We start from the raw sequence: 13661 nt of genomic DNA, 5'->3' as shown, positions 1-13661 counted from the left end.
CTAGCCTGACTGGCGTGCCACGACCGTGATGGTCGGTGACCTTAATAGTGCCATTGCTAGCAGGGTTGATGTCGATCGTGCTAGTACTGCTGGTGGCGCTGTTGTTGCCGTTGCTGGCACTCTCTCTCTACTATGCCGAAGCGTGAAATTAACCCGAACACATTTCCCTCAGGTACACGCGACGTAAACCACACTCTCCGCATTGTCCAATTCCATTTACGTGTGCTCTGCAACTACGAAGGATCCTTTTGACCATATTTGTAGTACACTAACCAATACCTAGATATATAATAATGTATTTCTATTTTAAGTATTCATATATCCCCCGTGTATATATATATTATATAATAGATACACGCATACTCATGCTTCATCGGTTGGAAATGTAGGTTTATTTTTAGATTGTTAGGTATATTATTTTTAAGCTTTTAATTGAAAATAGTTAAAGTATTTCTCGATTTGCTAATTTATTGATTTTTTATGATATATTTTTATATATAAAAGTAGTTTTCATTAGAAGAAAATGGACTTTTTTATCGTATGTACTTTATTATTTGATTCTTCACATTGGATATATGTATACTAATATACATATATATGTATATATATATATATATATATATACATATCTGAAGTACGATCGTTATAGCAGCATCTGTAGAAATTACTAAAATTTACATAAATGCAAGAGCCAGAGGATTGTTCGAATAGACAGCGGTTGGATCACGGACATGCAGCGTGAAGCTGACTCGAGAAGTTCTGTCGGTTGTCTAATAGAATTTCGAATGTTCAAAGCTTCGTCGTTATATTATTATACCGTAGGAAGGTCGAGCGTGTTCCGAAACTTCGTGAAAGTCAACGAGACACATGCATATCTTGTATCCTCTCGATAACCATTTAGGGAAGAATTGCCAAAATCTTAACATTTATGATATCTTATTTTTATATTTTTTATTAGCGAGTATCATAAAAGATAACACTTTAAATTGTATTTTGATATTTCTTCTCTATTATCTTCTCCATAATCTTTTCCATTAGTTTCTTATATTATTTTATAATTATTACATTTTTTTTAATATCAGAAGCAAAAAGAAAAGATTTAGTAACTTATTCTATATAATTTTTGCAATAATAGTAATAATTTAATGTTATAGTTTTTTTATTGTTTTTTTTTTTTAAATAATTTTTAATCTCTATACTCTACAATTGTAGATCCATTCGATTTTGATGTAGAAAAATATAGTGTTTTGATGAGAAACACAAGAAAGAAAAGAAAATTGGATAAAGTAATAAATCATAGAAGTAGAAGTTTAAGTATTTTTTTTCTGTCTGCAATTAAGTGTGAAATAGAAGTGTGTCATTGGAAATCATACGAGTATGTCAGAAAGATCTACTTTGTCAACTTTGAGATCGTTAAAAGTGGGAATCAGTGAAGGGAACGAACATTTCATACTGAATATCGTCCCAAAGGCATTCTTTTCATCAAGTCAATATACGTGTTTGCAGATTTGAAATTTTAGTAAGTTTATCTACGAAAATCGATTGATCGTTGTCCGTAGTGTATGAATAGCTTATAGTGTAGATATAGAGTTAGATGTAGAGACAGTAAGCTTCTGTGGATCAATTAACGCAGGCAATTATATGTAATATTTACTAGGAAACAAATGTAATCAAACGTATCAAAATGTTTGCCATTGATTAGTGATTATCGCTGCTCGATTGACAAATATAGAGAAGGACAATTATCTTAAAATCGTATTCTATTATAAATCAATAATATCGATAATTCTCTTAGGCCAGATAGAACAGCATATTTCAAAGAAACTTTCTCTTTTAATGTTTATTTTATCCAGCTTTTAATAATCATAATAGAAAGGATAATAAAAAAGGTCGGAATTTTTAATATTCTACAATCAAAGAACATACTCAAAAATTTGGGATATCTACAAATAATATTTACTTACACGGTATATTATAAAAATGAACACACAAACATATGCATACACATAGCATGTACAAACCCGTACACATCTCTGTCTAGTCAGAGCGATTTAATCGAGCGTCAAGATGAATATAAGAGGAAGGTACGCGTATGTAAATTGCTTAATCAACGCGCACCAGTTGGAGTTGTTAGGTACAATTGTTTTGGCAGCGTTACCCTTCCCAACATTGGAAATTATACGTTGCACATCGTCGTGTGTCTCTTCGAGACAAGCAGAGCTTCTCTAGGCTGTCGCACGTGTGTCATCTTGTCGTTACGTATAATTATTCACGGTTACGCTTCGAAAATGAAGAACAGCAAGATTAGATCCCGTCTATCAATCCTGTCTCCTTTGGTATCCATCCTAAGAGATGGAACCAGTAAACGAACGAAGAAGCATATTAACTCTGAATATTCTACCGTTCTCTCACTAATATTTGCGTTAATTAATTAAGAAGTCAAAATTACTTATCTTTGGTATTATATTCGCATTCACGACGATCATTGTCAACAGGCGAGGTGTATCAGATAAACATAGTTCATAGAATTTACGTAACATCAGTTAGCTCAACGCAATTCATTATGTTAATCACTTTTCGTCGCGTGTCCGTAGATATAATGTCTCTATTCAAAATATTATTAATACGAGTCAAAGTTAGATAACGAAAGTAATGTTTAAACAAGAGATCATCTAAATTTATAATTTAATTAACTCATTTTTAATGATAGTTAATTATATTAGTTTAGTTATAAATGTTCTCTTTTTATTCCGTTAATTAAAATTTCGATAAATATCGGATAAGAAATTCAAATTCGATTTTTCCATTTATCACAGAAAATTTGATATTACGTAATCTAATCGTCTTACGGATTTACGGTATCATATGTGGACGTTATTGTTACATACGGTTATCCAGGAAAACACATTCACCGTGGAGAGGCAGAAGGTCGGATCTTGTCTGTCATGTCCGTTCAAGCTGTCTTGGTTGGTAAACCGAGGTCGAGATTACAACATTGTCTCTCTTCGTTTTTAATGGTGCGCATCCTTCTGTGGGATACGTATCGTTCCCGCATGTCCGTTTAATTTTGTCGTCTTTGGAACGTGTACGAAATTTAATACCTTCCGGAAAATAGAATATTTGCGTGTTCTATCACATAGCTTAGATACGTAGATCGAGGAAAATAAATTAGAAGCGTTACACATTTGAATGGCTGTAATTTAATTGTAATAATAATAATATTAGCTTTACGGACATTTTTGTATACCTATTTCTACGAACATCCCTCAAATTAACAGTTACAGAAAAATATGTATTTTATGGTATACATAGTTCAAAATATGAAAATAAGAGAGTTGAGAGGGCTATAAAATCAGTAAAAATTAATTAAAAATAATAATAATGATTTTTGTAATTTTACATATGATGATTTTTATGTTGAGTAAATTATTTAGTAAATAGAGTTTTTAAAATCAAAGCCTATAGTTTGAATTGCAAATTAATTCGTTGAATTTCGTGTTTGGTGAAGGAGACGGATATCTTCTTATTATTATTGTACCTTCACAGAGAGGTAACCAATTATTCAACATTTTTCCTTGAAAACGTTTCTCATATTAGATCCGCCGTGCACGGATTTCATCCTCTTCGTCGAGTTTCTTCGCTTTAACTCATATGATATGCATATACATATAGTATATGTATATGTATAATATATTTGTATTTGGAATAAAAAATATTTCAATTTATTTTCGAAACGTCTTTTGACATTATTGATATAAAAAGAATTTAACGACACTACATTATTATTTCTTTTTTATTGGATATGTAGAAGAGGAAAAAAAAATCAAAGAAATCGGTGAATTAAAAATCAATTTTATTTTTTTGTTTCAGGTTTATGAGATGTTTGTGGCTGGCTATCAATTTAAGGTACTTTCTCCAGTATTTACCGTGCATTGGGGCCTGCAGACGAGAAAAAGTAGACCTTCCTGGCGTGAACGGCAAAATAGCGCTAATAGAAAACATTTCGAAATGTTTAAGAAAGAAGTTTTTGCTCGTTATATGCGAGATCCCTTGAAGATGATGAAAAATACAAACTGACGAAAATATCATCGGGGAATTCGTTGAACTCTTTACAATTTACCGTCCTTTTGAACGACATAGTTTAACACAAACTTGAGAATTCAGTTTTATTGACTTAAAAAAAGCCTCTCTTTCGTACTCTTAATATTTACATCTGTATTTTAAAAAACACACAGCGCACATACACAGCCAGACATGTACAATATTTTTAGTAGAAATTTTTATTGCTTTACTTATTATTATTTACCCCTAAAGAGATATTTAAATCATTTCTAGATTTTTTATCGAAACGATAACATTTATACAGTTATTATATAAATATAATAATTTATCGTGACCAATTATATTATAAAATCTCATGAAAGAATTTAATCGAAAAGAAAACATTTTATAATTATTCAATAAAAATTTCTATAATTATTAGACGGTAATTTAACGCACTTAAAAGTTCACCGATTCGTCCAAAAGTGACCAATGGTTTGTATATTGTGGCTCTTGTTAAATTCAACTCACGATTTTTCAACATCGTCAAAGACTGCCACGTGGCATCACGGAAATAAATATCTTTCTACTAAGTTTCGTGACACGTACACTAGTGTACAAAGAGAAAAACGAGTAAGAAGTTAAGTGAACGTACCTCGTTAGCTGTCTACCTGTTTCTGGAAGGCAAAAGCGGCGTATAAATTTCGAGATCGATATGTTGAGAACGATCTCTCACTTGTCTCTTTTCCTCTATTTCTCTCTCTCTCTCTCTCTTCGTTCTTTCCAATATCGTCAAGAGAGCAACGAAAGATAGATAAATTTGTAATTAAGAGCTAAAAATTTACATTGTTTCTAAACACAATTCTATCGTATAAATAAGATTTTGATGAATTTCATAACATCGATAATTAGATACAGCGTTCGGAAAATAACTTTAGAATAACTAAAGTTATAATTTTAAGATGAGATCTTTTGTTATCATAAGAGCACATAAGCACATATACACACACTCACACAGACACACATACACACATATATATAGGCCTATAGAGGAAGAACGTGTTAGTGAGTGAGAAATGAAAACTAATTCATAATATTTTATAAAAGGAGAATTCACGAAGTGAACAATTCTTTTTGCTTACACTGTCAAACAGTGTTTGAATAACTATTTTTTTTTTTTAATATAAATAAAATATAAAGCACCTGCCAAATGCTCGATCATTTTATTTGGTAATATTAGTGTAAAATTGTTATATTTGATGAGCCTTTTTCATTTTGGTATTGATATCAAAAAGATTTATAAATTTGTATGTTTGTTATTATTTTAAAAATCGTTATCACGTTAGATAACTATTCGTTGCCGAAGTTTCATGCTCGCGTATTTTATGATGGAGTGTTCGGTATTAACGAATCGCGTACCTAAGTGAAGGCGCAGCCTTGAAGCTCACAAGGCACTTTATATTGTAAAATTAAGGATTTAGGTATTTGTCTAAGAGAAATGTTATAAAGGGTACATAAAAATAAGAAAACAAAATATTAAAGAATTATAATAAAGAAATTGTGATGTATGCGAAAAAAGATTTCTTATGACTTTGACATTTTATTCTTTTTCAGATTCATCTATAATAATTGCATGCTATATAATTTAATAATGATTTATAAATGATAAAATCATGATTTAATTGAATCAATCCTAATATCAAAACTCGTCATAGATTCTTTTGAGATAATATTTTCTGGAGATGTAAATTTATCTCTTTTTTAATACCCTGGGTGGGGACTACTTTGAGAAACTCAAGTCGCATAAAGTCAAAAAATGTTACGGCTTAACAAAGCATATTTTCTATTAATCCATCTCATAAGGGAAAGCTCAAAGAGCCTATAAGAGAAATTTTGTCATCTAACTTTACTATCGTCATTGTCGCTGTCGTCGTCGTTTTTGTCGGCTCTTGTCGATGTAACGCACTGATGAGACGGATTAAATGTTATATCGATTTCGATGGAAAAGCACGTTTTCTTGCCAGGAAATTACATTTAAGCTGATGTTGATAGAAGCAAAGTGTCATATAATGTATATGTCTACTGAGAATTTTGATATAATCTAAATAACTTATTTACATTATATATATATATTTCGTTTTAATGTATTTTTATTTAAATTTCATAATTCTTAGATAAGTAAATCGTTAAAAACATTTTGTTGGTGAGATTTAAAGAAGAAGAAAATAAGTTTTAATGAATTTGTATTGATATTTGTTTAAATTTGTTCCTCGAATTCGAATCGATAAATTCTTTGAATACTAGTGTCATTTTTGGAAAGACGTCATTATGTTTCAAACCGTACAAGAAGACGCGTACTCGCGTATACACGCGCGTTAAACTTGTTGGTAGAAAGTACAGCGTACGAAGTTAGTTTGACGATAACTAGCAAAGTTATATGCGGCGGTTGTAAGCCTCCGGTCGAAACTTTGTAATCACCCTGTACATTGGTCGTGGAAGAAGCGTTTTTCGTCTTGGAAGAACGCAAAGTTCGTTCAAGTATGAAGTTCTTTAACTATCCTTGAGAAGTTTTTCAAAGACATTTAACAAGAAACATTTAATATCGTTATTCGGTAACTACCGGTTGTTATAAAGCCTGTAAGCATTATTATCGATGAAAACATTTTTTAACATTTATAGCAGTTTATTGAGTTATGCGCACAACAAATATATGTATATGGAATATTATTAATTATAATTAATATTTCAATATTGGATATATAATACATACGTATGTATATCAATATCTATGTAAATATGTTCGACAATATTAATAGTAATATTGATATATTTCAAATTATATCTTAATCTAATTGCAAATAAATATTACTTCGATAATGATATATTTTAGCGCAAAGTAAAACGAATCTTATCTGGGTATTAATTTTATTCGAAACATCGCTTGCAAAATATATATATTATCTGATTATTTAAGTAAGATATTAAGATCAATAAGCTTCTCGGTTTTTAATTTCGTATGAAATATTGCAACGATAGGGAATAATCCTATCGAAATGAATCATCTTCGAGACACGATAAATCGATCTTTCCGGTTTGTTTCTTCTAACTAAATACATTATTTCTGATCTTTTTGATGAATATCAATGTAATAAGTTGCATACTTTGTGCATTATCCTTTCAAATTTTATTTCTACGAAATTTTTGTTGAGTCAGTTGAATTTCTTTTTTTGGAGGGGGGAGTGGGGACGAGGGGGAGAAAATCTTATCGACATTTTTAACAAAAATGTCACTTATATATTAGTCTGCCAGTTTCAAATTCGATCAATGATAAAAGAAAAATACGATGTGGCGTTTTTGACAGAAAGTTTTACTTCGCTAGTTATCCAATTCGTATACCCTTTTTCTTTCCTTGCCTTTTTTTCTATCTCTTTTTATCCTTAGATTGACAGCCACTTGACGACATCAGAAGTAACGTTATTCGGTGAGAAATGAATGAGACAGTCGATGGGATTGCCAATTTCATTTCTTAAGTTTTTTTTCTTTTAGCTAAAAATAAAATATAATTTCATTTTGGATTTGCATATAATGGCATTCAACCTGTACGGTCCCGTAATTTGTTAAATGGATTCGTTTGAGCTTTCTGACTCAACAACTCATTTCAAAATGGTTTAATTTCATCGGTTACTCTCGTAGTGGACCGGAACCGGGTAATTTCTAGCCAAGCTTGAAGGAACGCACGAGCTGAAAGGGAAAGGTTAAGGGTGTTGTTGGATGAGGTGTAGAAAGGGGAAAGTTAGATAGAGAGAGAGAGAGAGAGAGAGAGAGAGAGAGAGAGAGAAAGGGAAAGGGAAGAAATGGAAGATGGTAATAGATCGTGTGTAGAGACGAGTTGCTAGATGGACTACGTGGCATCATAGAGAGTACGGCTAGATGCTGTACCTCTGTTACTACTACTACTACTACTACACTACTACTACTGCTACACTACTACTACTGCTATTACTACTCCTACGCTACCTGACTAAATTATTAAATTCAACATCGTGACTTTGCTTCTCTTTCTTTTTTTCCTCTTTCTATCCTCTCTCGATCCAGCTATGCTCGTTAAATTTCTCTCCTCTTCCTCTCATTTTTCCGTCCTCCAATTCTTTCTTCTCTCTTTCTCTTTTTCTTTCTCTTGTAACTTGGTTTTATCATGCTCGAGTTTTTCTATTAGAGCCTTAAAGCGTCTGTCGAAAAGGTGCGCAGAAAATGATTCAAGCGAAAGCGAAAGCAACGTGGAAGAAAAGAGTAAGCTAGAATATGTTATGATAAGCAAGGGAAGCCGCTTCAGACTAAGTGAGAGTAATCTTGTAAAATGGATTCGTTTATTTAAAAAGTAACGTGTATTACGTTTCATAGAGGAAGAGTTTTTTAATCATTTTGTTCGTGTATTTTTTTTCACAAAAATACTGCTATTAAGTAGATACATTTAATAAATTTTATAAAGACGTAGTAGTATATTATATTACAAAACATAATATTTGTTTGTATAAGTAGCCCATCGTAAATTTTTTTGTTACACCGAGCATTTTGGCATCCACGACAAATTGAGCATTTGCAAACCGTAGGTAGCTGATGTCCTATTTCGCATCGTCTAATACGAAGACGAGACTAATCTTGTCTAATCTTGAATAATCTGAATTAATCTCATGCAATCTAACGACAGCTTTCTCGACATGAAGTACGGGACATACAACGTAATAGATTTGCTTTCAATTAGAAACAGTATTTCGCTGATAACGTTCTCTTGCTTCTCGCTTGGATATCGTGAAACTTTATCTTTTCCTATCTGTTACAGATTTAAGTCAGATCAGTTAGTCTAAATCTAAGTTAGATCAGTTAGACTCTAAGATCATTCTATTTTAAATTATTCATCTTTCGTAAAATCATATATATTTTAGTATTTCTTCAATTTATTTTACAATTGTCTACATCAGTAAATTAGTAAGCTTCGGTGATCTATCGTTAAATTATTCAAAATGAATCGATGATTTAGAAATTCTAAACTTTCACAGTCGATTTATATTCGTGAAACTTTGTTAAAATAATATCGGAAGAGAGAGAGAGAGAAAGAGAGAGAGAGAGAGAGAGAGAAAGAGAGAGAGAACAAAAGTATAAGAGAGTAAAGCGATTCAATTTATAGAGGTTTCAAAGTATCAGACAAATGTATAAAAGTCTCGGAAAGGTAATTACTCGGTAATGTTACTATAACGTTGTCCTTCGTCCATGGATTTCAATCGTTAAATCTCTAGAGAGGACGAGGAATAGTAATGACGAACCAGCATTATAATACGTGGTTCTATCATTCGAAGTTGATTTAATAGTAATATACTTTGGGTAGCTCATCATTCTAAATCAAATCCAATTCTTTTTTGATGTAATATTGGAATAATTATATTCACGGATAAGTAATTACATAATATAAAAGATCTAAATTTTTAAATTAATTTTTTAATAAAAATAATATAACTATTTTGACGAAAGTGTTGAGTCTTTTTGACGATTTATTTAACATTTCTTGTAGAAAAAAGATTACAACTTTATAATTATTTTAATGAAAAATATTAGAATATTTCACCAAAGAATATTTATAGAGAAAAGAGAAAAATATCTTACATTAGTAATATAAGGTATCTTTCAACTGAACGAAAGATTTTCCCATTGGATATTTCCAAAGAGAGAGGGAACATTGAGATTTTTTTCGCCTCGACGATTCCTTGGGAAATATAAAAGTCTCTTTTCGTTTCATGTGGAATCAGTGTACACTGAAGAAAGCCGTTTTTCAAACAGTTAGTAACACGTTAAGTTCTGCACCGCAAGAGATCTCCGAAATCATACTACGAACGGGGAATTGTAGGACTGCTTTTAAGACGTTTTCACATTCATGCCCATGCCCTTTGGGAAGGAGAAACCTCGAGAAATCCAGTAGAGAAGCTGTCTTTTCCTTAAATTTCAAGTGTCAAATATTTACTAAAGCGTAGAGGCTTCATCGTACGATCCTTCCAGAGATTACACGACGATGCGGGTAATCAAAAGTTTCTCTTCGTTTCGGCAGGGAAAACGAGTGGGGCTTTGAAAGGAGGATGAATAGAAGAGGGGATTTTCGAGAGGATAGGTGAACCCAAGCCAAGGACTGTTGAAGTCTCGACTTGCAGGCCTCGCAAAGGCGTCCAAGTACAAGGAGAATCGTTTTGTAATTGATAGGAGTGTTTGTTCTCGTTTGTAAATACCATTCCATTAGTGCCCCCACCGAACACGAACTACTGCACGAACTTTGGCTACGCGTGCCAAAGTTTAGGAGTTCTAGTGTACCAACGTTGACGTGACTACGACCACTTTCGGAAGAACGACTTGGAGAAGGATGAAAACCGGCAGAAATCGTTCCTTCTCTATAGTTTCCATGAACCTTTCAAACCACAAGTAAATAATGTCCGTATATAGTAAGATGTCTTCTCGTAATGATTACATTTTCCAATTGTGTCGTAGCATTATTGAAAAGACGTATCAGTTTAAGGAAATATAAAAGAATGTTCCTGATATCCTTTATCTTTATTTATCTTTTATCGTGGCACTTCCATTCTTGTCCTAGATTAAACATTCTCGTCTTTATCTATAGAACTAAATCGATCCTAAGTAAGTAAGAATATTATCCCCAGTGTGTAACTTTACGCCGATCAAATAATTGGATATCGTTAACGTTATCATCCTTGAGCTTTCCCTGTAATGAGTATTATTCTCGAGGGAGCGTAACATTCTAGGAAATTTATTTATTATCGAATAGATAGGAAGCAAATTGTTCTACCAGTATATTGCATTTACGAATATCTCTTTGTGAGAAAACGAAATAACTTTCTAACGTGATTATGCGTAAAATTCGCTAGGTCAGTTCATTGTTCTTTGTGATGAAGGTTACAACGAATCGGACGATGCAATTTGACAATTTATGTGCTCGTATTCCCGGAAGACGCTTAGCCGTTTAGTAGTTACGGTTAAGAGATATTTTGAGGAGGTATAGTACGGAAATATGGTCGGTTACGATCGCAATGAACTTCTTGACTGGCTTTCCTTTGGACGAGTGTCGGATGGAAAGTGTGATTGCACGGAGATTTGCGATCACTTAACTTAATAACACAAATTTAGTTGATTATGTTTATTTATATAGTCAAAAGAAAAAAGAAAAAAGAATAGATTTAAACAAAAATCGTGTATATTTTGAAAATAATTTTGTATAAGATGTTTATATTTTTTCCAAAAAAGAAGGGAAAAACATTAGCTTCGTTTATCGAAAATTATTCTATAATAGTTAGAAGATAATCGATTGAGAAAATGAGAGGAATATAGTACTAATTTCGTCAAAGTAGGGAAACAAGAAAACAAAAATTTTAACAAAAAAACCCGACTTAAAAAAAAAACTATTCCAAAATATACCTACCCAAAACCTACCTTCTTGCGTGGTAAACACATAGATCGTACCTACATATTGATGAGTAGAAAAAGTAAGTTGATTATTTAGCTGCATAAGAATACGTAAATATTTCTTTACTATTTAGTGCATATTAATTTGTTTTGGAATATTTTTTTTTTGAAGTCGGGTTTTTTTTGTTAAAATTTTTGTTTATTTTTTTATTTTTAGTGAATTTGAAGTACACTAACTAATATGTCTGAATATGGGTAGACCTACTAAACGTGCTGCTCATATGAGACAGCGCCGTTAAATGAAACAAACGAAGTCAGGGAGAAACGCCTATCTCAACAGAGGAAATCTACCTCGAGGACAATTTCAAAAGAGACTTGCGAAGAGCGCAAACATAGACTTTGAAAAATGCGGCTTCACATGAAAAAAGTTTTGAACAGGGAAAATATCGAAAAACGTAGTCACCGTTTCGGCTTGATCAACGATCGTCTATCTAATAAGACAGAGGAGCAACGTGCCCACCGACTCGGATTGATTCACGATCGCTTATCAAACGAAACACCTGAATAAGAAAATAATCATTGAGATCGGTGGGCGTGTTATTGAGTTATTCGTCCATTTGTTGCGCACATACTAAATGCAAATTTAAGACTTATATGGTTTTCTCATGGATGCCATTATTAGAACTGGACCAAATTGAAATGGGACCACACGGGAAGCACTAGCTTTTTCAAATAAAAAAAAAAAAATCATCAAAATCGGTGAACCCAGTCGAAAGTTCTGAAGTAACAAACATAAAAAAAAATTCAGTCGAATTGAGAACCTCCTCCTTTTTTTGAAGTCGATTAAAAAGTAGATTCGATCGATAGATAAATGTATATATTGTATTATGACGTTGCGTTAGATGCAAAAAGTATATTAACAGATAAGCGAATAAAGTAATCATAAACAAGAGAAACACATTTTCGTCGATGTTTCTTCTACTAACGTATAGACGTTACCTTTCATAGAAGCGACGAGACGTACAATTTTATTCACGCAATTTCGGATGAGCCCGAGCGAGAAACGTTACCATCACTATGACGTTCTCGTTTCTCCAACCAACCCCACCACTTCCCCTATCTTTTCCACTCTTCTTCTCTCCACCTTTTTATCTTCATCTATGTTTTTCTCTCTTCCCTCTCTTTTAACCCTCTACTCTATTTATCTTTCTATATCTATCTCTTTCCTCTTCGAATTTTACGATCGCTCGTAGCTTTACGAAAGAGTCGGCTTCGCCCGCCACATTCCACCATCGTGGTTGTGTGGCGGTTTTTCGTTAAGAAGGGCAACGAAACTTTTAGGTGAACATTTCACCGAAACGGAGATGAGAAGGAAATATCGTCCCATTCTTAACCGAACTCAACGAGATCCTCTTCGTTTTCGTCTTTTCGCGATGAACGGTGGAAAACGTTCCTCTCTCTCTCTGTCTCTCTTTCTCTTTTCGTCAACTTAATCTTTCGTAACAACGACGAAAGTTACAATGATCTCATAAAAGTGGAAAATAACGAGGATGCCAGAACCCTTTTTTTGTATCTATCGTTCACTCATCGATTTATTTTTTTTTAAGTTTATTTCTTTATTTTTTTTAAACGATTTTTGTAAATTGATATTATGTGATATTCATCTTATTTTATTGTTTATTTATTTTTTAAGTAAATAAGTAATATATGTTGGATTTTAGGCTAGGATATTTAGGTATTACTAAAATTAACTAATTAAAGCTCTTTAGAGACATGGAAGATGTATGTGTGCATGTTGTATGTGTGTATAATTAATTATTTTTTATATTCAAATTTTTCTATGGTGGAAAATGATTTGTTTATGTACATTCATTGTTTCACCAATTTGTTTTCGCTCATTCAAGTGTTCTCGATATAAAATGAATAAAGGAAACAAAAATCCAATAAAAACTTGAATCCTTTTATTTTCGCTTAAAAAATTAATTCCTGTAGGGATTAAAAAAAGTTCTTTTCTAAATTTCCTTTCGATGACTAAACCCATTCTTTTGGCATATTGTTTTTATATAATCTTTTATCTTATTGAAAAGTTTCTTCTCTGATTTTTCTAATTTTTATATTTTTTTCTTTGTTCTATTGTTTATTATTATGTTTGAAAGTTTTAC

General features: G+C 32.1%; 1 protein-coding gene across 2 annotated transcripts in view; it reads left to right on the top strand.

The window, feature by feature from the left end:
- The window catches only part of LOC107072000 (beta-1,4-glucuronyltransferase 1), a 31213-nt gene extending 23124 nt beyond the window's left edge, over positions 1-8089 (top strand). For both annotated transcript variants that reach the window (XM_089170529.1, XM_015331543.2), the window contains one exon: positions 3871-8089. In XM_089170529.1, the coding sequence (XP_089026655.1) occupies positions 3871-4077 (207 nt within the window). In that variant the 3' untranslated portion in view covers positions 4078-8089. The remainder of the gene's footprint in view (positions 1-3870) is intronic.
- The last annotated feature ends 5572 nt before the right edge of the window (positions 8090-13661 follow it).

The sequence above is a fragment of the Polistes dominula genome, unplaced genomic scaffold (genome assembly GCF_049000335.1).
Source record: "Polistes dominula isolate Pdom_NZ unplaced genomic scaffold, Pdom_raw_medaka contig_15, whole genome shotgun sequence".
Classification (NCBI taxonomy): Eukaryota; Metazoa; Arthropoda; class Insecta; order Hymenoptera; family Vespidae; genus Polistes; species Polistes dominula.
Note: the sequence above shows the minus strand (reverse complement) of the source record. Positions and strands in the feature narration are given on the sequence as shown.